At 39.4% G+C, this 26,238-nt stretch overlaps 1 protein-coding gene across 1 annotated transcript; it reads left to right on the top strand.

Moving 5' to 3' along the window:
- Window positions 1-6,053: 6,053 nt before the first annotated feature.
- Window positions 6,054-16,368, top strand: LOC141753934 (chitin synthase chs-2-like). Its single transcript, XM_074612620.1, has 22 exons — window positions 6,054-6,227; window positions 6,633-6,670; window positions 7,989-8,124; window positions 8,337-8,525; window positions 8,628-9,513; window positions 9,751-9,934; window positions 10,095-10,190; window positions 10,392-10,553; window positions 10,666-10,840; window positions 10,947-11,048; window positions 11,422-11,764; window positions 11,842-11,957; window positions 12,119-12,287; window positions 12,419-12,598; window positions 12,711-12,989; window positions 13,075-13,252; window positions 13,346-13,380; window positions 13,494-13,558; window positions 14,092-14,202; window positions 14,291-14,505; window positions 14,607-14,703; window positions 15,269-16,368. The coding sequence occupies exons 2-22, from the start codon at window positions 6,645-6,647 to the stop codon at window positions 15,392-15,394; spliced, it is 3,870 nt and encodes a 1,289-aa protein (XP_074468721.1). The 5' UTR covers window positions 6,054-6,227; window positions 6,633-6,644; the 3' UTR covers window positions 15,395-16,368.
- Window positions 16,369-26,238: the final 9,870 nt, after the last annotated feature.

Raw genomic sequence — 26,238 nt, 5'->3', positions numbered from 1 at the left:
ACATAATCAAATAATTTTTACTAGAAGTTTCGATGTCATCAACGTCACGTTATAGAAATCTATATTATGTTCATTATGAATATTTACGTCCAGATTCTGACAAATCATAATGCAGGGACACTTTGAATGATTTAAGACCATTTGCACTTTTGCAAAAAGAGTTGCAGTTTTTTTTATAGTATAATATAATTTTTGTTGTAATTCTAGAGAATGCTCTTATTATCATGTATACTAATAACAGACTGAGGCATTTGAGCCATTGTAAATCTGATAAGGACAGGCAGCAGTAGTAGCAGAGTACCACAGAGTTTTGTATTTGACCCATTTTTGAGCTCCTGTTGGAATTTATTTTACTTTTTAGATGGAATTGTTAATCTTTTATCGCTAAAGTAAACTAGCTAAGGGAAACTAGCTAAAGGAAAGAAACAATTTTGTTACATAATCTTCCTGTAAGACAGTTTATCTGATCAGGATAAAAAAACACCTGATGCTTCACAAGCTTCACATTCTCTCATCCTTCCGTCTGGTAACTGCTGGCGCTGGGAACAAGGCAGAGATTATCTAGTAGCCCTCAACTTGCTTTCACATATATGCCATTCTTTAATTCAATAAGTTGAGAGTGCAAAACTCTTTGGAGTGCTTGATTTCACTCTATCTCGGTCTCATCACATTACAGCTTTTCTTGATCGCTTTGGCTCATTTTTCGAGACAGTCTTAAAGGTCCCATATCGTGCTCATCTTCAGGTTCATACTTGTATTTTGGGTTTCTACTAGAACATGTTTACATGCCTTAATGTTCAAACAACATATTATTTTTCTCATTCTGTCTGTCTGAATATACCTGTATTCATCCTCTATCAGAAACAATCCATCTTAGCACATTTCATTAGAATGGCAACAGAATTGCGTTTCTAGGAAACAGCTTGGGTCCATGTTTACTTCCTGAAAGCTGATGTCATTCACATCCACTGCAACAGGAAATAAACTGGGACACATTTAGAATGTTTACGTTTAAAACTGTGAAATTGTCTAAATATTATAGATTTGTGACATCACAAATGGACAGAAATCCTGACGGCTGGTTGCTGAATACGGGCTGTGTGTATTTATGTGTGGATTGAGCGTTTGATACTTTCACAGTATTTATATAGAACTTAAACCTTCTTTATAATACAAAAGACATGAAAATCTCACTTTTTACAATGTGGGACCTTTAACTTTCTCTAAACAAGTGTAGATGCCACAACTGTTTGATGGGACGTCACAGATCTATTGCATGTTTAAAAAAGGTAGTAACTCTCCCAAAAACACTTCATTCATGCTTCAGAAGCTATAGTTATTTTGTCAGTAAACTGGCCAACGGCGCCAAAATGAAAAGTTGTTTTGCCATCGTGCGAGCCGTCGAAATGTTTAGACGTTTTTTCACCACGGCAGTCAACCAGAGGCCTGTACTTTGAAGCAGGATTTGCGGTTATCGAGGTAACTTCAGGGTTAACCCTTCAGGGTTTTCCGTCCTATGAAGGTGGATCACTTCTTACCGGGGTAGATCGCCATGGTAACTTATGCTGGACAGCTAAAAAAATCACACTTAAATTGTCATACACGCCATGTATAAAACGCCCTCATAAGACATCTAAGCATCACATTAATTTAATGGAATACACTAATGTAATTACAGTCGGATCTACTTGTGTCCTAAATGGACAGTTATATTATAAGACAAACACTGTTTGTCTTATAATATAACTGCCGTGCACCCGACACACCGGTGGAGAGCGTGCTGCTGATGCTTTACATTATACAGTACAGTGATATTATAGTCTGTTAACTAATTTTTTGCCAGCTCTCCTTCCTGCATTTGGCAGCTGCAACTGTGTTACTTTTAGCCTGGATTATGTGTTTAACTTCTTCGTATTTATCTTATAGTTTGCTCTTCGTTTGTAAAATATGCCGCTCTGCTGCAAGTAGACTTGTCCATCTTTGCGATTGGTCAGATACTGCAAACACTGCCCCATTAATGTGAACGCGCTCATAACGAGATTAGGAAAACCTGGGTTGATTTACCGAGTTAATAACCAGCGTCGTAGGACCGCTTAGCGAGATCTCGGTTGTTAGGGCTAGTTAAGCCAGATAACGAGAAGATACCCTGGGTATGTTGAACTCGCTTCGTAGTACAGGCCTCTGGAAGTGTTTCTTATATACAAATTTCTGTTTTGTTCTACTTTTTGTTGACACCGACTGGTACAATACGAGACTGTCAGTTTTGCCACAAAATGACGTCCATGCCTAGAAAACTAAATAAAACAAAAGAAAAAAACTGCAGTTCAAAACCAACAAATTGTACCTCCTCGTCATAGATATTTATGGAATACACATGCAGGTCTGACAGATTTTGATAAATGAATGGATCATTTTTGCACGTGACGGCTCAAACGACAAAGGGATGTTTAGAAGTCGTGAAGAGGACGACAGAGAATCAACTCATCAGTTTTGATCAGAAAGACGTGCAAGTGGTTATTGTACTCACTCTTTTGCACACATGTGTGACTAATTGTTCAGAGATTTGAACTTATCGTATTGAAAAGAAACAATTGTCATTCAAGAATTGAGCCAAAGCGAATGAGAAAAAACTGTAATTACATTGTTTCAAAGATGGGAAGAGCAGTCGGTATCTGACAAACAGGAATTTGTAATTAAAGGACATTTGATACGACCCATTCTTGTGCCCTTGTTGATGTTGGATAGAGTTATTGAAGCATGTGTCATATTTTGCTGAACCGAAGCATACAAGGAAATAAAATCCTTTTGTTACATAAAAACACAACAAATGAAAGCAGGCTGACACAAGAAAAACAATGCGTGCAAAGCTTTGGCATCAACGCCGGTTAGTCACAACTTATTCATTACTCCATTGACCGGTCATTATCACCAACTAACAGTCAAAACCCCAACAATCACGTCGACACAAAATGTATCCCGTTATTCTTATTTTCGAGACGGCACACGTACATAAATCAAGCTGACATGCCGACACGCCACTTCAGTTGTTTATGTCATAAAAGAAGCAGAGCGTGAAGGAAAATAAAAGGCTGACAAAGTGCTGACACTCGACCAACAAAGCAAAGTGAAAACATTCGTTTCAGTTTGAGTGCTCTTACGAAAAAAATTAAAGTTTATTTATGTATACTTAAGTAAAGTTCATGTATTTATTTCCCAAGTATATTTAATGTACCAAGTATACTAATATCAGTGTAATAGTAGTATACTTGTAAGTGTACTGCTTTAATACTTCTTCGGACTAAATTGGCCCACTTTTTAGTTTATACAAAAATACTTTTAAGTATACTTTAAGTGTAAGAATAGTAAACTTTGAGTACACAACTAATTTACATCTAAGTCTTATTTTATGCTGCAACTATACAGTTCTAAGTATACTATATAGTATAGAGATAGTTTAATAATTTTATACTTTTACTTCAATCCTTTTCAGGACTAAATAGGCCCACTTTTTTGTTTGTAAAAGTATACTTTAAGTGTAAGTATTGCACTGATAGTTCACTTGTTTTATACTTATAGCCCATGTTTTAGTTTAAGTGCACTTTAAAGTATACTCTCAGTAAACTACAAGTTAAATAGTTTTTATACTAGAAGTATACAAACTTATACTTTTCTTAGTATATTTTGATCTAAAGATTATGTACAAGTATACTTAGACTTTTCTGTATACTTGTCAGTATGACCCAAGTATACTTAAGTATTTTTGTTAAGTATTTGTTTAGCGAATGAGAAAAACTGTACTTACATTGTTTCAAACATGGGAAGAGCAGTCGGTATTGCCAGGAAATGTGCTTCTTATGTTGGTTGTCCCCCTTTCTATGTCAGATCATAGTAAAGATCGTCCTATGATCTTTTATTCATAAATCGGCGTTCAAAAAGTAACTCAAATGTTGTCGAAGACTATAATTTGTTTGCTGTTTGTTTTGTTTGGTGTGCTATCTACAGTTTTATCTGTAACTTGTTATTTCTAAGGGTTTTTATTCTTGTATTTGTATTTTGTATGGTATTTTAATGTGTTTGTATGCACTTAATGTGGACCCCAGGAAGATTAGCTGGTTGCTATAGCACCAACTAATGAGGATCCTAAATAAAATAAAATCAAAATCAAATCTGTCATGATCATTCAAACCTCCCTCTTGAACAAATCTGTCGACAAATACCTGGTTAAGACTTGTTTTTTTTAAGACGGAAATTAAACACAAGTACACCGGTTTGCCGGCTTGTCTTGTGCGGCATCATGTTTTATGTTTGTTTTCATGTTGCTCACCTGCACAAGGAAAAAAAGTCCCATTTATAGAAGTTACATAAGAGTTGGATCGTATCAGACTCTGTTACACCCTGATACAACCTTTGATCACATTGAATTAGAGCTGGTGACCTTGTTTTGTCTTTGACAACCAGCAAGAGAGATTTTTATAAACATTTATATGTTGATGTAATTTAGTCTAAACTAAACATTTTTCTGTTTTAAAAGGTTTATTCTATGGACCAAGTCTTTATTCTACAGACCTTTTATACCACAGACCCGTCACCCTGACCTCTGTGGTTAAGTCATTTGAGTGCCTTGTCAAACACAAAACCATCACTGACCCACTCCTAGACCCCCAACAGTTCGCCAGCAGAGGCCCTGTTCAGACCTGGCATTACATTAACTTGCATCTTGGGCGATCCGACCAGAAGTGGAAGTTTAAAGGTTCCATATCATGCTCATTTTCAGGTTCATATTTGTATTTTGGGTTTCTACTAGAACATGTTTACATACTTTAATGTTAAAAAAACTAATTATTTTTCTCGCACTATCTGTCTGAATACACCTGTATTCACGCTCTGTCTGAAACGCTCCGTTTTAGCGCGTTTCAATGGAATGGCAATGGAATTGCATTGCTAGGAAACAGTTTGGGTCCATGTTTACTTCCTGTCAGCTGATGTCATTCACATACACTGCAACAGGAAATAAACTGGGACACATTTAGAATGTTTACGTTTAAAACCGTGAAATGGTCTTTATATTGTAGATTTGTGACATCACAACGCACAGTTTCAGAATACAGGCTTAGTGTATTTCTTCATGGATTGGGTGTTCTGTTTTGTTTTTCACAGTAGTTATAAGGCACCTAAACCTGCTTTATAATATAAAAGACAAGAAAATCTCACTTTTTACAATATGGGACCTTTAAAGGCTGTGTCAGTGTGTGTGTGTGTGTGTATATGCCAGTGTTCCCCGAGTGTGTACGTGCTGGCCATGATATATTCCTAGCACGATTTTACACATGGCTCTAACTTTTTTTCCGGTAACGTTAAAGCATGTTGAGTAAGGGTGGGGGTCCCAAACACAGTAGCCTAGGGGCCCCTGACCGCCTTAATCCACCACTGATTACAGGAACACACACGCACACACACACAGCCTCAAAGACTGCAACCAAAGACAACAAATTATTACAAATTATTATAAAAAAAGATTTTTTTTCAAACATCTATCTATTAACTTCCACCTCTGTAAATTTGTAAATGTGTAAATTCAAATTTATGCACTGCTATTACCGTTTTTATCACTGCTTTTTATTTATTTGTTTTTATTCTTCACAACGAGAGAAGCCTGCGAAATTTCATTGTACCTGAGTATAATGACAATAAAGATCATTCTGATATAGACGACAACAGACCAGATTTCTTTTTATGAAATTGATATTCATACTCCCACTGAAAGGTCAAAATGCCCTCTTGCCCAACACTTATGGCAAGATATCTATAAGTTTGGTGGAGCTGTTTTTATCTAGTGACACTCTCAAGCTGAGTTTCCACACGTAGACAAGAAATATTACAGTTGAATGTGTAAAGTCATGCTCTTTCTTTGGAAACCCCACGAGCTTTGAACCAAAGTTTAGTTTCTATTTTCAGTCCCACAACAGCACGACATTTTCCACACGTGACTTTGACGTTGTGGGGAGTAATGAAAAAACTGTAGCCTTTAAGGACAGGTTGGACTTTAATCACACAAGGCAAAATGAACAAAAGATTTTTCAATTGATGTTCCCAACCCTGTACATTCCGTGACTAATGATGAATGTACCGCTAATGGCGCTGCGTAAAGACTGCAGATTCCTATTCCTAGATTCCTAAGCTCGACTCATAATACCAGTGTATATAAACAATTAGCTCCACTTTTATCAGCCTGTGATGTACGCATTAATACATCAATAATTCAATATAAAAGTTTTGGAACTTTAAGTAAATGTTGACGCTAATACTTTCAAATAATACAAAAATAACTTTTACTTGTAACAGAGTATTCCTGCACTGTGGTATTGCTACTTTTATTTAAGTACAAGATCTGAGTACAACAGAAACATACAATACATGATTATGTGACCGCTGTAAGGAGGTCAACCAATTTCCTTTGCCATTATTGAATTAATTACTGCTCACTGTAACTACCTGGCAAAGTGCTCTGCTGTGCTCACCTGCAGAGAGCTGGGTGTGGCCTGTCAATGTGGGATGGGCCAAAGAGTAGCAATGCCAGGAGTGCTGTGCTTAAATACTGACATGAACCTGTCAGCATCTATTTGCAATAACAGTCAGGAACGAAAATGGACGACGACAGAGATTTAACCACGTAAGTCTTGTCTACATTATTCATTTATATTTTATTTATATGTATTATTATCTTTTTTAGTGATATTTCTGTAATGTAAATACATTTTCCAGTTATTACCGACAATGTTTATTTAATTAATGAAAACTCAGTAAGCTATTCACTTTTATTTATTTATTTATTTGTTTATTTATTTTGTAGGTTCATATTTTTCTGTAGGTACAGTTATTTATATTTTAATGTTAAGTAAACCCGGTCAATTAGTTATGTAGGTCATCAGTTTTTCCTTTTCATCAAGCCGTATATACACCTATAATAAATGATTTATACCACATTATAATGTAGTCATAAGCAGATGTAATGACAATTATCAATTATTATTTCAACTTCTTCCATGAAGACAAATTTTATATAATTACCGCTATGTTGTATCTATCTATCTATCTATCTATCTATCTATCTATCTATAATCTATATATCTATATTATATTTAGGGCTGTCAAAGTTAACGCGATAATATGGGGACTGGGCACTTGCCAGTCACCCCTGTCATGGAAACAACAGTGGGTAGTTACTGTCTGAGGGCTCTTCGTCTCATGTAGTGGGAAAGTGTTGACTTTTACTGGGACACTGTCTGAGTAAAACAACTCCTTATCTCAAAGTCCCTGTTGTATATTTCTATATAGTCACATTGTAATAATCTCCTGCAGGGCACTCTTCTGCAGACTTTGTGTGACTCTGTATAACCAGTGCCTCTTCTTGCAAGAATAAAATACAACAAAGACATTTCATATCTTCGAGAATCTTTATTTCAACGTTCATTAGGACTCATCTCGGAATATTAATTGAATTTCCATTACACACTTTACAGATATGCCCACTTTATGATAATCACATGCAGTTTGGGGCAAGTCATAGTCAAGTCAGCACACTGACACACTGACAGCTGTTGTTGCCTGTTGGGCTGCAGTTTGCCATGTTATGATTTCAATATATTTGTAATGCTAAATGCAGTACTTGTGAGGGTTTCTGGACAATATTTTGTGTTGTTAATTGATTTTTGATAATAAATATACATACATTTGCATAAAGCAAGTATATTTTCCCACTCCCATGTTGATAAGAGTATTAAATACCTGTCAAATCTTCCTAAAAAAAAAAAGTGTATTAATTTGCGAATAATCTCGATAAACTATGGACAATCATGCCTTTAATCGTGATTATATATTTTAATTTATTGACGGCATAAATATATTACATCATGAATACTTTTACATTTGCAATTTTTTACCGTGCATTTTATTATCTTGACATTTTGGTGACTTTATCTACTGTATAGGAAGCCATGGGATACCTGCCGAGAGGTTCCCGTAATTGAAGATGAACAGACGCCATGGAAGATGATCAAATTACTAAAGATCATCTCTCTGTGTTTCGTCGCTGTGACTGTGTTTGGATTGGCGCTGTGCAGCAAGGTTTGCTATACTTTTTTTTATTATGTATATTTATTGGCAAGTAGCCAGAAAAAACTTATTCTGGCACCCAAAACACATTTTGGTTCATACCAGAACTGTGAGAATATAGATTTAATTTTCAGGATTACATTAAGTTAGACACCCATGCATTGTCTATGGAGAAGCTGCCCTCATATATCACGGTATTGACTATGTTAATAACTCCGTTCCAGGCTACGTTCCTCCTTCTCATCACCTTGGCCAACGAAGGCACAAAAACCCTCCCAGATGACATGAGACCCGTCGCTCTGCTTTGCATCGCCTGCGTCCTCATCATTTCCAGCGTCTCGCTATTTCTCAAAAGCCTTTGGAAGGCGTGCCTCAAAACATCAAAGCTGCCAAGAAAATCAACTATTGCCCTGGTAAGACTCAACATTTCCAAACTTCATTTAATTTTTTGTTGACTGCCAAAAACAGAACCTGTTGTTGAATTTCATCATTTTCTTCTTCTTCTTCTTCTTCAGGTTCTGTTCTTTGAGTTCATAGTGGCTATGGGTGCGGCGATTCTCACCCTCGTTGCAATGCCGCACTTGGACATCGTGACCAACGTGACGATACTGAACGGTGTAGCCGTCATCTCCTCGCTGCTACAGGTGATCACTCAGTGCACCGCCAAGGAGAGAAACCGCTTCCTGCTGCCGTCCATCACCGCCTTCTTCCTCATTTTGCTCGGTCATGGCCTGTTCCTCTACTTGTACATCACGAAGGATCTTACTGATACCAAGATGATCATTTACGTGGGTCTGGCTGTCGGCGGGACCTTCTTGGTGTCTTTCAACTGGTGGGAGACCTACTTCAGACTGATCAGCGAGAACAGCACCTCCGTCTTCCTCAGGGGCCTCTGTAAAGACATGACCAAGTCCCAGAACATGCTCAACATCCTCTCCAGCATGCTCAGGATCGTGGTGACCATCTGTGTGGTCGGAGCCTACGTCCCTCTGGACAAAATGGACTGGGCCACCGTGACCTCCATCCCGGGGCGTGAGACAAGAATTATAGCCATCATCATCGGGGTCCAGCTGATCTCCTCTGCACTCTGCCACTGGTTTTCATTGGCGGCCTGCAAGATGCACGCCCTGAGACGCTGCTTCATGCTGCCTCTGTACCTGGCCTCTCTGGCCATCATGGTTCTGTTCATCGTCCCCGTTATCGTTTACTACCAAGACTACAGAATAAGTCTGAACGGGACTGCAGTCAACTTCACAAGCTACTGCTATGACTTCGTAGATACACGAAACATAAGCTTGAACCCCGCGAATGCCAGTGTGTTCCCAGACCTGGTTTATGATGTTACACACACCCTGTGCTTCCTGGACATGTCCAGTATATTTGACATCGGCATGTTGACAGGTAAGACAGTAGAGCCCGATATAAGTTACAATCCATTTTGGCACATATCATACTCAAAAATAAGGTTACTGTATGTCCTTGGGCCATTTGTCATGAAGTATTACCAGTTAACCTTGCATGGTTATTTTATTATTTAGTGCTGCATTTTTTCTGGATACACTAATAGAGAGATCAAAATACTTTGCAGTATCCAAAGTTGGAATTTGCGTCTAATGTGTTTTATTAATCTTCCTTCAGGTTCAGCCGTGTCTTGGTGGCTCGGTCTTATGCTGGCAACCCTCCATCTGTGGTACCTCAATGTGTATCGTATCCAGAGGACCCAAGACCTGTTCATCAGGAGGCTGTATGAGGGACCCTTTATCGAGCAGTCCCTGCTCCTCAACACCCGATTCGACATCCAGACCAAATCCAGGTCAAAGACGTAAGTGTGTGTAGGAGTAGTCCTCCATTTAGGTCCTCACGAGAATCATCTAAAGCAAAGTTTCTGATTCTTTGAGGTGTGTTTGGACTGGTTGGTTTTAGAGTTACATTGTCGCTTCTCCAAAAAAAAAAAAATCCTCACATTTGCAAATCTTGTCCAGTTTCAGGGCATTTGATACAGCGATGGTGTATCTGTGCGCGACCATGTGGCACGAAACCTACGATGAGATGATAAACATCATTATCTCAATATTCAGGTGAGCTTTTCTTTCCATTCATCTAACTATGTCTCTGTTGACTCCTTGAGGCAAATACTTTTCTTTTTGGATCAATTGTATTTCCCAAGAGTTTGTGTCCTTGACAGTTTTAGCACTGTACTCTTAGCAACCACAACATTTACTTACTATCATGGTAGATTTCACTAACAGTTCTTCTTTATTTTTCTCTGTACACTGCAGACTGGACAAGTACAGACCAAAGATAGACGCAAAGCACAGTGATTTCACCTTTGAAACCCATATCTACTTTGATGACGCGTTTGAAGAGGTCGATGGGAGTCGGGGGCGTCACCTCAACAAATATGCAGAGACCCTTGTGCAAATCATCACAGAAGTTTACGGGTAAGAACCATATTCAGAATATGCTCTGTAGTTTCTGTATAATTTTACTGTTACGTTTAACAATTTGTCCGTTGAAAGTTACTATCAAAGTTCTCTCATTCTCTGTCATCAGCATCTTCACAAACATTGATGAAAGCGTCTTCAAAAAGAAGAAGCATGTCCCTGATCAGAGGATCATAAGGACGCCGTACGGCGGTCGGCTGGTGGTCACCATGCCTCATGGGAATGTTATCATAGCTCACTTCAAGGACAAAGAACTCATCCGCCACAAGAAGAGATGGTCTCAGGTAGGAAAATAACCACTTGCAGATACCAGAAGGTACATTTACACGTACCATTACAGTTCATATTGGGTCACATTAGTTTTGTTAATTCTTATTTCTTATTTTCCAGGTCATGTACCTTTACTATCTTCTGGGCTGGAAACTCATGACCAAATACTACGCACGCTGGCAGAAGGGAGAGGACAAGGCTGAGCTGAAAGCAGCGGTACAGGTAAGACAACTACACTACTGGGGACTTGCTACACTACTGTGGACATACTTTTTTGTATGCTCCAGCAAGGGACCCCAAACTTCCCTTTCCCGGGGCACATTAACCAGCTCTGACTGTGTTAATGGAAACCAAGGCGTTCCCAGGCCAGTGTGGAGATATAATCTCTCCACCTAGTCCTGGGTCTTCCCCGTGGCCTCCTCCGCTGGCTCCTTTCAACGCAAAGGAGTAGCGGCTGTACTTCGAGTCCCTCACGGATGACTGAGCACTCACCCTATCTCTAAAGGAGACGCCCTCCTGAGTAAAACCCATTTCGGCCGCTTGTAACAGTATTTCTAAACAAACCTTAAATGTAAATCTGTGTTTGTTCCTCCAGAAAGAGAAGCACAACACCTACATCCTGGCTTTAGATGGGGACACAGACTTCCAGCCGGCTGCTGTGATGCTGCTCATTGATCGTCTGAAAATGTACCCAGCTGTCGGGGCAGCGTGCGGCAGGATTCACCCCACCGGATCAGGTCCCGTGGTTTGGTTCCAGAAGTTTGAGTACGCGGTCAGTCATTGGCTGCAGAAGACAGCGGAGCACGTGATTGGATGCGTGCTGTGCAGCCCCGGCTGCTTCAGTCTGTTCCGAGCCGAGGCGCTGATGGACGACAACGTGATGAAGAGATACTCTACCAAGTCCACGGAGGCGAGCCACTACATCCAATACGATCAAGGTAAGGATGTTGTTTGATGGGACTTGGGTCTCCCCCCTCCTCCGCTCACATGTAATAACATTTTCTGTTCCCCTCAGGTGAGGACCGCTGGCTGTGTACTCTGCTACTGAAGCAGGGATGGAGGGTGGAGTACAACGCAGCATCAGATGCTTACACCAATGCACCTGAGGACTTCAAAGAACTCTACAACCAGGTGAGTGCTGCAGAACCTTTCCACTAATATTATGATGGCAATGAAACATCTTCCAACATTTAATATATTTGCTTCCGATACTCAAAAACTGCATATCTCTGAACCTCATTTGTCATCAAACAAAATAATCAGCCGTGCTAATGATGATTTGTCACCTTCAGCGTCGGCGATGGGGACCGTCCACATTGGCCAACGTCGTGGATCTGCTGGGCAACACCAGCGTAATTTCCAAGAGAAACCGGTCGATGTCCAAACCCTTCATGTTCTACCAGCTCTTTGCCATCACCTCAGCCATCCTGGCCCCTGCCACCATCTGCCTTTTGATCGCAGGTTCGTGTTTTGTGTTTATGGACGTAATTTTTTTCTGACATCAACTGGATTTCATGTGATTATCTTAAGAATGTTTATTGAAATAAATGGGAAAAATAAAATGTGTATGTGCCTCTTATTGTGGTCTACAGGTAGTTTGACCTTCATCTTTGAAATACATGCCAGTGGTGCCCTGGTCCTGGCTGTGATACCTCCGGTCATCTACCTGGCTCTTTGCTTCAAACTCAAATCGGACACTCAGATCACTGTCGCAGCATTCATGAGTATTATATACGCATTCCTCATGTTGGTGGTGACGATGTCCATTATCGGTAAGTTACATTCAGCATATTCATATATTTAGCGACTTTATTTGATAAAACCTTCTTTAGAAGAACCGCTTGAAGCTGCTTTAATCGTAACACCCTTTTTATTTTTCTCCAGGCTCGATGGTGAAGGACCAAACCATCCTGACACCCAGCAGCATTTTCGTCATCGGCATGGCCACGATTTACGTCATCACTGCGATAATGCATCCTCAGGAAATACAGCTGGTGTTCCACGGCTTTCTCTACATCATCTGCATACCCAGCGCCTACCTGCTGCTCACCATCTACTCCATGGTCAACATGAACAACGTGTCCTGGGGCACCCGAGAGTCAAAACCTGCCGGTGGTGCTGTCACAGCAGAACCCGTCGCCAAGGAAACGAAAACCCAGAAAGGTAGATACCGGGTTGAAACAGTGCAACACTAGACCAGTATTATTGTTCGTGCTGACTGAACTTAAGCTGATTTTCACTCTTGCAGCCAAAAACGCCTTCCAACGGTTCTCATCGTGGTGCAAATGTTGTAAAAAAAACAATCAGACATCTGTAGCCGTGCCGATCCCTGTCAACCAGGAGAACCTGATCGTAGAGGCCGAACAGCCTGAAATCCAGCCTCAAAACACTTTTGTGGGGGACGAAGGGATCCTAGAGGAACGGAGGTAAGTCCTAAAGGTGGAACATCGATTGAAATGCAATGTGCCAGCATTACAAAGTGTGAGATTACACTAATCCTTTTTCTGATTGTGTTTCAGGCAAGCAGAGCCTGTTTTCGACTCTCCTAACCAATGTAAGTTCAAACAATTTTGCAAAAATCTGCGTGATTGTTTTTGGCAAAAAAAATTCCAGCTCACTTCATATCAAATGTTATCTAATACCGTTGTGTCTTGCTCTTCTCTCCAGGTTTTGTCACACAACTACAGAGTTTATCCAATGAAATGCAGCTGGAGGAGGAATCACTCGACAAGGTGTGTATGTCTCGTTTTATCAGGTTAGCGCGATCAACTGCCATTGTCAAAATAATGCTCACCATATTCAGGTGAAATCTGACACTTCAGATAGTTTTTTAGTTATGTCCAAACATAATAATAATAATACATTTTGTTGATGAGCGCCTTTCAAAACATTCAAGGTCACCCTACAAGGCAGAGCAAAAAATGGTTAACAATGTAACAATAAATAATAAAATTAACAAAAACAAATTTACAGTGTATAAAATCATTATAAAATCATTATGTACAGAGGATCCGTGGGACCAGATGGATAATGATTAAAGTGAATATGCCAGTTTAAAGAGATGTGTTTTGAGATGAGATTTAAAAGTGGAGAGTGAGTCAATGTTACAGATGTCTGGTGGTGGGAGGGAGTTAACTATACTCATTCAAAGAGGATGAGTATAGTTAACAGTCTGGAGTCAGCTGCCATGAGGAGGTCATTAGTGATGCACAAACAGAACATGCACAAATAACAGAATAATTAACTGAAAGGTTTTACTCTGCAGGAGGAGGAGGAGTTCTTTATAGAGCTTCAGAGGAAGTACCTGGCACCTCTGGTGGACGACAAAGAGAGACAGAAAAAGATCGCCAGTGACCTGAAAGCGCTGAGGAACAAGGTGGGGGAGCTGAACTACGCTACATATCTACCGAAAAACCACTGTGCAATTCATTTTAAACCAATCTCATCTTTCTCATTATGTACAGATAAACTTCGCCTTCTTCATTTTGAACGCCCTGTGGCTGGTGGCAACATTTACCCTCCAGCTCTTCGAGGCTTCCTTCTCCATCCAGCTCCCCAAGGTCGACCTCAACCTCGAGTTCACCGGAGAAAATGTACAAATCGATCCCATCGCCTTCATGTTCATTCTGGGATTCGCGACATCGGTTGTGATCCAGTTCCTTGCCATGTTCTACCACAGGTGACCGCTTGCATCAAATAGCTGGATTTTTACTGATATTCATATGTACGTTAATCTTTTTTTTTTATGATATTTAACTTTCCTGTTCTGTCTTCATCCAGAATCTACACTCTGATCCATTATGTGGCCTTTCTGGACACAGAGCCCAGAGAACCAAAACCTGAACCAATCGAACCCATTTACATGAAAGGCGAAAAGGTATTAATAAATGTTACTGTTGTTACATCTACTACTGTAACCAGCATGTGATTGTTTTTTTTGTGTTTTTTTCCTTTTAGTTATCACAATTTGTTTCTGGGGATCCTGGGGGATCTTGTGCTAGGGTCATTTAATTTCTAACAAGGGGAATGTCATTTGACTGTAACTAGTAATACTGCAGCAGCTACTCTACTGCTGCTGCTACTCTACAATTACTATCTTTATGACTTGATACTAGAACTAACAATAATTCTTAATTCTTTGTTCTCCAACATTTCACCATCATGAGGTGTCCAAACAGCTTCCATTGTTATTCTTAGAATAGATACTTATCTCCACAAAGGAAACATGAGCAGGATTCACTACGTAGGCTGCTAATAACACTTAATTGCCCTACAAATACTTTTCGTTAATTAATGATACCAGTCGAGACTGAATGTACTGACTGTACCACACCCATCCCCTATAGTTCTAAACTAGAACAAATAGTTTTGCCACCTGACAGAAGTGTTTCAGGTGTGGTACCATTTAAGTGAGCTGACGTTCCTGTTTTTTCTCCTCCCAGCTTAAATCTGTCTCCGAGTCCAACATCGAAACCATCACCGAGGAGTCAAGCGACTCTGAATTTGAAGACAGCGACGACGAAGAGTACTACTCGAGAAGTACTGACGGAGGAGGGACTATGGTGTAAACACAAATCCTGTGTACAACACTTTTTAGCACTTTAAAATGTACACTGTATGTGGGATTTCACCCAAAAATGTCTTTATTTTGTATAAAATAATTTATGTTTACATCTAGTCAAGTGCAATTTATTTATAAAATGATGTTTCATTGAACCAGTTTGTCACAAACTGTTTTTGCAGAAAACAAATAATCTATATTCTAGATGAAATAGTATAAAACATGTGTGTGTGAGTGTTGTGTGCAAATAAAAAGCACCAGACAACAATCAGGTCAGTAAATGCAACATTATCAATGTTATTTTATGAAGGATCTGAAGTTATGTTCCACTGTAAATCTTCTTTGAGTTTACTGCCTCTGTGTTTAAGGCATTTAATACATTGTACTGTGAAAGAGGAGTGAATGAAGTTCAGATACATGAGGTGACAGATGTGAAGAGGAATGACAGTTCTTTTAACAGTGAAAAAAAGGTCAGAGGAATCTAGTCAGAAGTTGGGCAAATCGTTACGTGAATCCTGAAAAATCAGGAAAGTCCTGAATCAGGGAATCTTTAAAGAAATGTCAAAGAGATTAACTGATAAACTGTTTGAAAAGTTTATTTACATGCTGACTGTATGTTTTACACTATGTTTAAAACATCCCAAATCTTACAAAATGTAGAAACCCAGCTACATTATATTTTTTTCAGGAATTTCACCTTCCTTGCACTAGATGTAATAAAACTCCTCTTAAAAGTTGTTTTCTGATGGGTAAAAAAAGAAGCTGCTGGTGGTGACGTTGTGTCTATCAGAGGAGGCACATTGGCCGCCAAAACTGTAACGAGAAACTGCACCAAATGCCAAATTATGATCTTTGTTTATGTGTATTGTTGAATGAAGGAAAAAGGATTGTTTATGCTGTGTAATGTCACCTTTTTAATGCAATGATGAGAGTTGTCTGTTTTGAAGTTGTGTCATGTTTTTGTTTCTCAATAAAGCACTTATTATTCAAATGAAATACTGTTTGTGCAACAGTTATTGTGTATAGCAATTTCATGTTTAACACATGAAAGAGATTTGACAAGTTGTAGACACTTTAATTTATACTCGATGTAAACATCGAGTATAAAGTGTGGAAATGCTGTGTGGAAAAGATGTTCTATAGATGGGAATGTTCTAAGTATTCATGTACAACATTATTATAGAATAAAGCTCATTTGGGTGTGAAAAAAAGAAAACAAACAATCTGTGCGTCCACAAAATTAGTCTCCCATTCATTGTCTATAGAACAGCTCCAGACTTTATCACCAGTCGGAGACTTAATCTGGTTTCTGGCTTTGAGAGAGATGTCCACGGAAAAGATAATACACTGGAATTCTTCATTTAGGTGGTTTCCCACCAAGACTATAAGACTGTTTCCAATAAGTCTATTTCCTGTACGGTTTCAGCCCTCAGGGGTTCTGTCAGAGACGTTGCTTTGTTTCATAACATCATCTTCTAGGTGACACCCTCTCGTTCTAACATTATGTGAATTCATCTGGCTGTCTAACTTGTAAGACTGGAATAACTGTGGTCGATTATAGAAAAATGTCTTCTGTTACTTCCCGCTTCCTCGAATCCAGCCTCCTCAGGGTAAAAATTATCTTTAATCATTCTCAACAAAAAAAACAAACGGCAAAAGGTCAAACCCCTGTGAGTACAGGTGGAGCTCCTGAACTGCGTGACTGTACATGACTACACCTAGAAATACAACACACGACACATGTAATTAAAATGTATGATATGTTTAGTTTTGTTTCACACACACATCTATCTTTACTTGAATCGGCATGTTTGGCCCTAAAGTGAATTCAGAAATAGTTTCATTAAAGCTGCAGTGGGTAGAAATGGAGCAAATATGATTAAAAAAAGATATTTTTATAAATCGGTCACTATATCCTGACAGTAGTCGAGACAGGTAAAAGAAAATGATGTGCCTCTGTGTCCTCCGGTGCTCCAAACGGCATCTGCAGGATTTCACAGAGCGGAGGAAAACAACCAATCAGAGCCGAGATGGAGCCTTGCCGTCTCCGGGCAGCTGCAATCACTCGCCAACTCCGATCGAACGGTCAAAGTATGCAGCGCTGATCAGATATGAATCGATATTCTGTTACTGTAATGACTATTTCTCTCCGCATACCAAGTACCGCCCACCAGCCGGAGCATAGCCAATAGGAACGCTCGATAGAAACACTCTCTCTGAAATAGGGAGGAGGTGAGGGTTGATGGGTGGGTCAGAAAACACCGGACTTTCGCCCAGCAGACCGTTGTTTGTGTCCCGTGTGAAACCAGAAGTCAACGTTGATTTATTTGTCACATAACTGACGTACTTAAAGGGACTGTTTGTAACTTCTTACACGTAGAAATCATTGCGGGTCGGTGTCCCATGCACGCTCGCGTGTGGCTACGCTGTTCAGACTCAGACTCCAACACAAACAAAGCACCAAAACCGCAAAGTTCTTTCAAATGAAGCCCGTCTGTTAAACAGTGTTTGCCGCGATCGGAGGATGCGGGGGAGACCGTAGCTTTTTGCACGCGCAACAGGACGCTGACTTTCGTTGACTTAACGGCCACAGGTGTCGCTGTTAACAAGCAATTTCCCGATTCTTACAAACAGTCCCTTTAAGTAACGCCACTTCGTTATTTTAAGCCAAACTAGTACTTTTGTTGCCTAAACCTAAGGAAGTTGTTTACTTTGAAGACGGAATTTTATTTTGAAAAGACTGTATGCATGTAATGAGTGGAAATCGACACGTGTTTCTGGACATTACGCAGGAAAACACATGAAAAATGGGGAATACATTTTCGTATTATTATTAAGATATTATACGAACCGTTTGAGAATATGTTGAGTTAATGGAAAGCTGCCAAGGGGGTGCGTTGTACAGCAGTATCACACGCCGACCGGCTGTGACGAAGCCTCGGTATTTGATGCCCTGGGAATGAGAACGGGCTGTATATGCTGACGTCTTACAGACTCACTACGCAAAATATGACATTTCATGGATGCAAGCCAAGGCAAATTAATGTTTACATACAATACATACTCCTCATGCTTTGCTCACATACTATTTACATTAAGTCCTCACTTGTGTGATGATTTACAACCTTTCAGCTCATGCTAAGCAGATTTATCAAGAATACAGTCATAGTAAACAAGCTAGAGATCGAAACATCTTACCTCTGTTTTGTTTTTTGGGGGGACTGCTTACACGCTTGTTGCAGAATTTGGCTCATTGTGTCAAAACTCTGCAATCAAAACCTCACAATCCTTTTTCAAAATGGCATTTTTGCAACAAAATGATACACACATGCTCTTGAACTACTCTTTCAAAGCAGCAACAACACACTGATGCACTTTATACAACACTCTGCTGTCTTTAGCACTTTGTATACCTTTTTAATTTTTTTGTACCTGGTCACTACGGTTTTATAGAGGTTGACGCCCTCAAACAAAATCCCTAATTTGAATAAAGTCAGAATAATAGAGTTAGTCTGAGTTAATTTAATCAACTTTCTTGAACGAATATAACTCATTATAGTGTGTGCCTCCTTTTATAAGGCAAGCGGGAGAGCAAACTGTTTTTTGGACCTCAGTGAAAATGTTGTTTTTGAAATGCTAAACTCCAACAAATACGGATTGAATCTGAATATTTAAATTTTAACGCTCTGGAGTTATTGGAAATGTTTGGAACATACGAGTTCAGAAACAATCCTATGCAGCCACCACTGGAATCTAACTCTATAATTAGTTTAATCTTTTTCACTAATTAGCCTGTTTGTAACTGGTTTAAACAACATTATCTTCACTTCTTCTGCCTCTCCTCTGTCTCTCAGTCATTGTCTGCTGCGCAAAACAAAATGTTAGGAAGGCAGCAGGTCCAGACCCGTGTGTCTGCTTTCACTCTTAAGAGCTCTGCTCACCAACTTGCCTCTGTTTTCACAGATATTTTTGAACTGGTCTATTCGTATATGCAAGGTCCCTGCCTGTTTTAAATCTGCTGTGGTCATCTCTGTCCCCAAGAAGTCTAATGTTGGCTGTTTGAATGATTACAGGCCGGTCGCTCTGACTTCTATTGTCATGAAGGTGTTTGAGCGGCTGGTCTGCAACCACCTATCCCAGGGGTCGGCAACCTTCACTATCAAAGAGGCATTTTAGGCAAAAAAGAAGAAAAAAAATCTGTCTGGAGCCGCAAAACATTTGAGCATTGTGATGAATGTAACACAGTTTATAGTCTAAGTTTATAGTATATAAGTCTAATGCAGTGAGGGCCAAAGTGCAAATGCACTACGGAGTATTAGGGATACATTGAGGGGGAAAAAATCAGAGATTTCCAGAATAAAGTCGTAATATTACGAGACCAAATTCGTAATATTACGAGAATAAAGTCATAACTTTACAAGAAAAAAAGTTGTAATATTACGAGAATAAAGTCATAACCTTATGAGTAGAAAAGAAAATAACATGTAACATTACTACTTTAGAATATTATTACTTTATTCTCATAATATTACAACTTTTTTTCTCGTAAACCTACGATTTTTTTCTCGGAATATTATGACTTTATTCTTGAAATCTGAGATTTAATTAATAAAAATGAAAATGTAAACAAAAAACAGTTATTCATTGGATCGGGCCGAGTACCAACTAGAGGAAGTTATGGTGCTGGCAGCAGAGTTAATCCTGTATCTGATACCACAGACACACCAAAGTGGAGCATGGGAGCTCCATGAGGGTGGAGTAATTAATAAAAGTGGTGATGGCCCAATTAGGTGTGCCAGTTAATTAAGCATGCACAATAACAGAGCCATGGAAGTCAACAAGTCCACCATTAGGAAGGCCTATTCTACAGTCACTCACCAAGCTGAACAAATTATTTGACTTCAAATATTTTTAATAATAATGTCTCAAATAACAGTGACTGCGTTTACATGCACACTAATATTACACTATATGACAATGCGGGTCATGTAAACAGCATATTCTGTTTGGATATTCTGAATTAGGCCTCATATTATTCAGTTTTAAGGGGCATTCTTTGGACATGTATACAGCACATTCAGAACATACGTCACAATTGAGGTTTTTTGCAGCAGTTTGTGACGCACTGCTTCTTGCCTGTTGATGTCCAGCTCTGTGCGTTGTACACAAACAAACTATAGCCAACAGTTTGCAGAGATGCATGCCCCAAAAGAAAAGCTCACATTTCTGGTTGGAAGAACCAATCGGTGTCCCGTGAGGAGCTACTGGCAGCTACGTGGCTAGGTGTGTGTGTGACGACACGGAGAGGGGACTGTGTGCTCTGAACAACAATGAACAACTCCTGAAGAGGTTGATGCAGCGTTGATGCTGCAACAGCATCAGTTTATCACAGGGGTCTCCAACCTTTTTTCCTCTGAGAGCTACTTTGACAAAATGAAAGTGGCCGAGAGCTACTCATACTTTATATCATTATTAACATTTATTCACATCGCTCAGCTCCACCAAAACCAGCTGAATAAGCTTCTTTTGTGTGAACATTTAGAAAATGTTGATATCCAACACTCACATTTTTTATCAAAACATCTTAATTAACATCTTCTTTATCTGCTCCACAGCATCCACAGACACTCTCCTTGCCACAGTATTAGCACCAAGTTGTACATCGGCGATAGCAGACATCATTTCTGTCTTACTTTTATGGTCCTTGAATAACGTTTCAGCCACCGCAGTCATCGCCTCTTTTACAATGCCGCCGATAAGGGTGAAGGGCTTTTTGTGCTTCGTTAGGATTTGCGCCACTTTAATTGAAGCCTTTGCTGCAGCGTTGGCCTTCTTCTTCGTCAGTTTGGTAAACAAAGACTGTCTTCTTTTAAGCATTGTTTTCAGCTCCTTTATCTTCTCTGTTCGTATAGACCGCTACCGGCCGGAAAGTCAAGTGAAAAGTTGCCTTGGACTTTGGTGAACTGGCGCTTGACGTTACATCTTCTACCGACTGACACGCTCACACTGCAGATGAATCACACACACACTTGTCATTCACATTCGTGAAAAAAAAACTCTGTTTCCCATACCTCATGAAAATGTTTTTTGCCTTTTCTTGGCCTGGCTATTTTTCGTGGTCATTGTCAAATCTGGGGTGTGGTTGCTAGCCTGCTAACATCGCCTAATGTTACGGCGTCACTGACGTAACCAAACTTGGCAGCAGCGTAACTCGTTTAATTGACTGCTGATTGGCAAATAATCAGTTTGTGTCAGAAGGGTGTGGGATGTCTATGAATTGGATTGGATAGGAATTTAGGTTTACCAAGTGACTTTGTCTTATCAAGTTTGTTTAAACGTTCTCTGAGTGAGTAACTCAGAAACGGGTCGCGAGCGAGCAGCGACTGGTTGGAGACCCCCGGTTTATCAGAACTGGAGAGTATTTCTTTATTGAAAAGAATGGCACTGAAGGCTTTTACTGAAGGCTTTGGCAAGCATTTCATTGACAGATGGTTCATCCAATCACCTGCCAAATATTTCCCAAACAGTTTCCAACGTCGACTTCCAGATGGTTCTGTGTAAACAAACCATCTGGCAGGTTATAGCTTATAGGTTTACGGTCTGAAAAGTAGATCACGGTGCAGCACTCGAGCTCTACTGATATTCCCACAACAACGCTGCTCAACCAGAATGACTTTTACTGCTGCATTGCCAAAGGACAGTAAATTACAGTTTATTGCTGAATGATTACATGGTTTGAAACAAGCAGCGTTTATGAAGGTAATGACAGTGAACAATGAGCACACTCTGTTCGGGCAGGTGAGACATACGGTATGCACTGTAGGTGAGGTTTTGCATATCATAATGTGAAGTGAAGTACGACCTAAAGAAAGGTGTTTGCCATGCAGCCCTGCCTGTAGTTCTAACAACAGAAAACTGCTTCAATTTAATCAGCATTTTCTCACTAAACAAGCAATTGAGCAATTTAAAGTGCTCAATTGTCATTTATATTTAAGGCAGACTAGGTAGTAACCACTTTCATGACTTCTCAGTGTTATAGCAGATTTTTTTTAAACCATCTGTGTCTGAACGCTGCTTTACAAATGAACTAACCTTGCTTAACCTTTAGTTTTAAAAGCTTATTGAATAATTAATATATTATTATTGAAATTAAGACAAATCACAGGAGTCTCGGAGTGCCATACCCAAATTTTTGGGATGTTCTACCAGATGTGCAAGTTGGCACATACAGTACGAATGTCAACAGGCAGAACAACATGAGGCACATCCGGATAAAGAGACACTTAAATAATTCAGTCCAGTTGAACGTCAGCAATGGATAATTAGTGTATCTAAAACAAACACACATCACAAATTACCTGGCTACATTACGTACTGTAATAATTGCAAACGTGTTCCTCCTATAAAGGCGTATACATACTACCAGGGCGCTCTGAAGGTAGTGGAGAGCAGAGTGCAACACCTTTATGTTCATCATCGCCATCTTGTGGTGTGTCACCGATTCGACACTCAAGTAACAGTTGAAAGATTATATAAGAAGTCCTTGTTCCTTGTCAGCATGACGTTAGCTCTAAACTGCTGGATGATATGAGTTTGTCAAAATGGCGTGGGTGGGGGAAGTTGAGCCAACAGGCCTGGGGGAAGTTGAGCCGCTTATAATTATATTTAATTAGATTATAAATCAGTTGACTCTAAAAAAAAAATTGTACTGAACACATGCTCGTTTACAGAGGTACAAACAGATACATAGACAAATGAAAAAAAAAGACAAAACAAGAATAATTACTTATATATTTCATAATTGCCAGGGTTTGTATTATATGCACCATAGTGTATTCATTTAATAAGTTAAAGGTCCCATATTGTAAAAAGTGAGATTATCATGTCTTTTATATTATAAAGCAGGTTAAAGTGCTATATAAATACTGTGAAAGTATCAAAACACTTAATCCATGGAGAAATACACGCATCCCATATTCAGAAACTGTGCGTTTGAAACAAGCCGTTAGGATTTCTGTCCATTTGTGATGTCACAAATATACAATATTTAGAGCATTTCACAGTTTTAAATGTAAACATACTAAATGTGTCCCAGTTTATTTCCTTATTGCAGTGTATGTGAATGACAGGACAACTGACAGGATGTAAACATGGACCCAAGCTGTTTCCTAGCAAAGCAATTATGTTGCCATTCCGTTGAAATGCGCTAAAACGGAGCGTTTCAGACAGAGGGTGAATACAGGTATATTCAGGCAGACAGTACGAGAAAATTTATGTTTTTTGAACTTTAAAGCATGTAAACATGTTCTAGGAGAAACCCAAAATACAAGCATGAAGCTGAAAATGAGCACGATATGGGACCTTTAAAGGTCTTTTTGTTTTTCACATTGGGTAAGATGGTGCTATATTGTTTGAATTCATTAATAAAGTGCCGGAAAGTTGGCATTAATTATGGATTTTTCCAAAAATAATAAATAGTTGTATGATATACAGCATGTTATTTTCAATCTTATCTTGACTACAATATGGCATTACATCAGACATATTTATTTCAACATTTATCTTAAGTTTCTTTTGTAGAAAGTAAATAAATAATCTTGTATATAGTGAAAAAGTTGATGGGAAATATTCTCTTCCACAGAAATCCCACTTATAATCAATATTCAGATTGAATCTCTCTAACACAAGTTTTATGTAATATCTTGAAAGACACTTTCTTAAGTTTGTTATTGATACAGTATTTATCACAAATTTCTAACGCTTTCTCCCACTGTATATCATTAAGTAAGAAAGATCAAAAACATTTATAACCTGTCGTCTTTTTAATCTTGCTTAAATCCTGATTGATGAGCCAACAATCAAGCAATTGCGTATTTGGACAGGTGGCACATGTCTTAACCTATCGGTCTATGGGTGTGTCATTTTTTAAATGTCAGTGTTTTGAAATGACAAAGTGATTTTATGTCAGATTCCTGTGTCTTATGTCGAGAAATGTGTTGCAAAAAATTAAAAATTGGGTTTCAAAGCAGAAAATGTGTTGACTTGAGCTGAGGTTTTGCTCTCTCTGAGTGTCAATAATTGTGTTTTAATGCGTCATTTTAGTGTGTTAGCAATTTAAAACCCTGTAAAAACAGATTAGCTGACAGCACCCTCTACATGTAGGAATGTAAAGAAGAAGATCAGGAGACCTGTTTTCTGAGGGTGTGGGATGCTGCTGGATGAGGCACACGCTGACATGACAGTGAAACCTTTAATCAAGGGATTAGCTGCTGAGCCTACTCTTTGGAAAGGCTCCATTGGCGTACACACGACAACACCTTCCAGTTCATAGGCCGTTTATTTCATTATAAGAATGCCGCTCACATAAAAGGACTTCAGATCTTTTTTTTAATTAAGTATAAATTAAAAGGCCTCAGGTTGTCCTTAACTTACATGTGGTTTGCCAGCTTGTTGTGGTTTGCAAAGACGTAAACCAAAATTATTCTGTGTTATCTTATCTGACAGTTTATAGCAAGTGAATGTAAAATGATTATATTTGAGCATTAACCTTAAGTGCACGCGTGGCTGCAGGGAATTCCCATCTTTCTTTCGGTGTATTGGTGCAATATGACAAAACAAAAGACATAAAATAGACTTAAACAACGAATGGACCAACACGTTCTCATCCCAACTCGTCACATACGTCAGACCCCTCTGCGTCACTTTTTCCGTCGCAGTAAACACATGCCTAATGTTGTGAATTAACCAAAAACACTTGTTTAGGTTTAGAAAACAAAACCACTATACTTAGGTTTAGGAAAAAAAAAACATGGTTGGGCTTAAAAATTAGTTTTTACAGTGCAAATATGACATGACGTTGTGAACACAGGACACGAACGAACAGCCGATTGTAAAGTGAAAGTAAAACGTAACACACGGGACACAAACAGCGGTCTCCTGGATGAAAGCCTTGTGTTTGTTGGACCCATGCACGCTCGTATGTCTTCCACTCTTTAAACTACGTCACCACAGCACTTTCCCTGAGCGTTTAGTGTTGCCGCGGATGGATTTACATTGTAGTTAATATGGAAAACACAGTGCGGCTCTTATACCACCGGCGGTATCGAATGCCGACCGTCGTGAAAAAGCATCAACCTTGGACGCCCTGAGAATGAGAACAGGCTGGATGGACGTGCCAGACCGTACAGACATGAAGACAAAACAGCAAAACAGTTCATGACATTAAAAAGTAAAAGTGTGGAGGGCTACACGTTTATCGAGTTCATCACATGCAAGATAAATTGTAATCGAGCGTAGCGTTAGTTCATGCAGGCCATGATGTCAAGCTCTGCTCATACGATGGCGATCAGCTGATAACAGCTGATCTTAAGCCAGCCCAATCAGCTGATGCATCAGCTGACAGATCAGCTGATTCCTCTCTATGCATTCATTGGTCAATTTCATACAGGGCACCTTATTTAAGCTGCTTCAGCCGGCCTACCGTTGCTGCTTCCTCTACAAGCCGCTCGCAACCCACCTCCACCCCACCACCTCCTTTTAATACTGTTTCTAGGGCTGGGCGGTATGGCCTAGGATAATATCGCGATATTTTAGGCTATATCGCAATATTTTCAAATATCCTCTAAGCACTTCATAAATGCTCAATTTAACCCTTTGATGCATACAATCACACCAATATTATGATCTTGTAGTCCCTGCAGTATATGTCTGCATTAAAATCTCTGTTGATATTCATTAGTGGTTCTTTGGAACAATTTTAATCTTTCATACAAAAAGGGTTGGCTTGGAAACATTACATGACAATTTGTGTTCGATGTTCGCGATGTAGTCGTTTTCTGTACCGCAGGGGGA

The sequence above is a fragment of the Sebastes fasciatus genome, chromosome 17 (genome assembly GCF_043250625.1).
Source record: "Sebastes fasciatus isolate fSebFas1 chromosome 17, fSebFas1.pri, whole genome shotgun sequence".
Classification (NCBI taxonomy): domain Eukaryota; kingdom Metazoa; phylum Chordata; class Actinopteri; order Perciformes; family Sebastidae; genus Sebastes; species Sebastes fasciatus.
The sequence above is the reverse complement of the archived record's forward strand: the minus strand, read 5'-3'. Positions and strand labels throughout refer to the sequence as shown.

Coding starts and splice junctions, on each gene's coding strand:
- LOC141753934 (XM_074612620.1), top strand. CDS start 6,645: ATGGACGACGACAGAGATTTAACCAC. Junction 8,526..8,627: donor GAAAATCAACTATTGCCCTG/GTAAGACTCAAC, acceptor CTTCTTCTTCAG/GTTCTGTTCTTTGAGTTCAT. Junction 10,191..10,391: donor ATCATTATCTCAATATTCAG/GTGAGCTTTTCT, acceptor TGTACACTGCAG/ACTGGACAAGTACAGACCAA.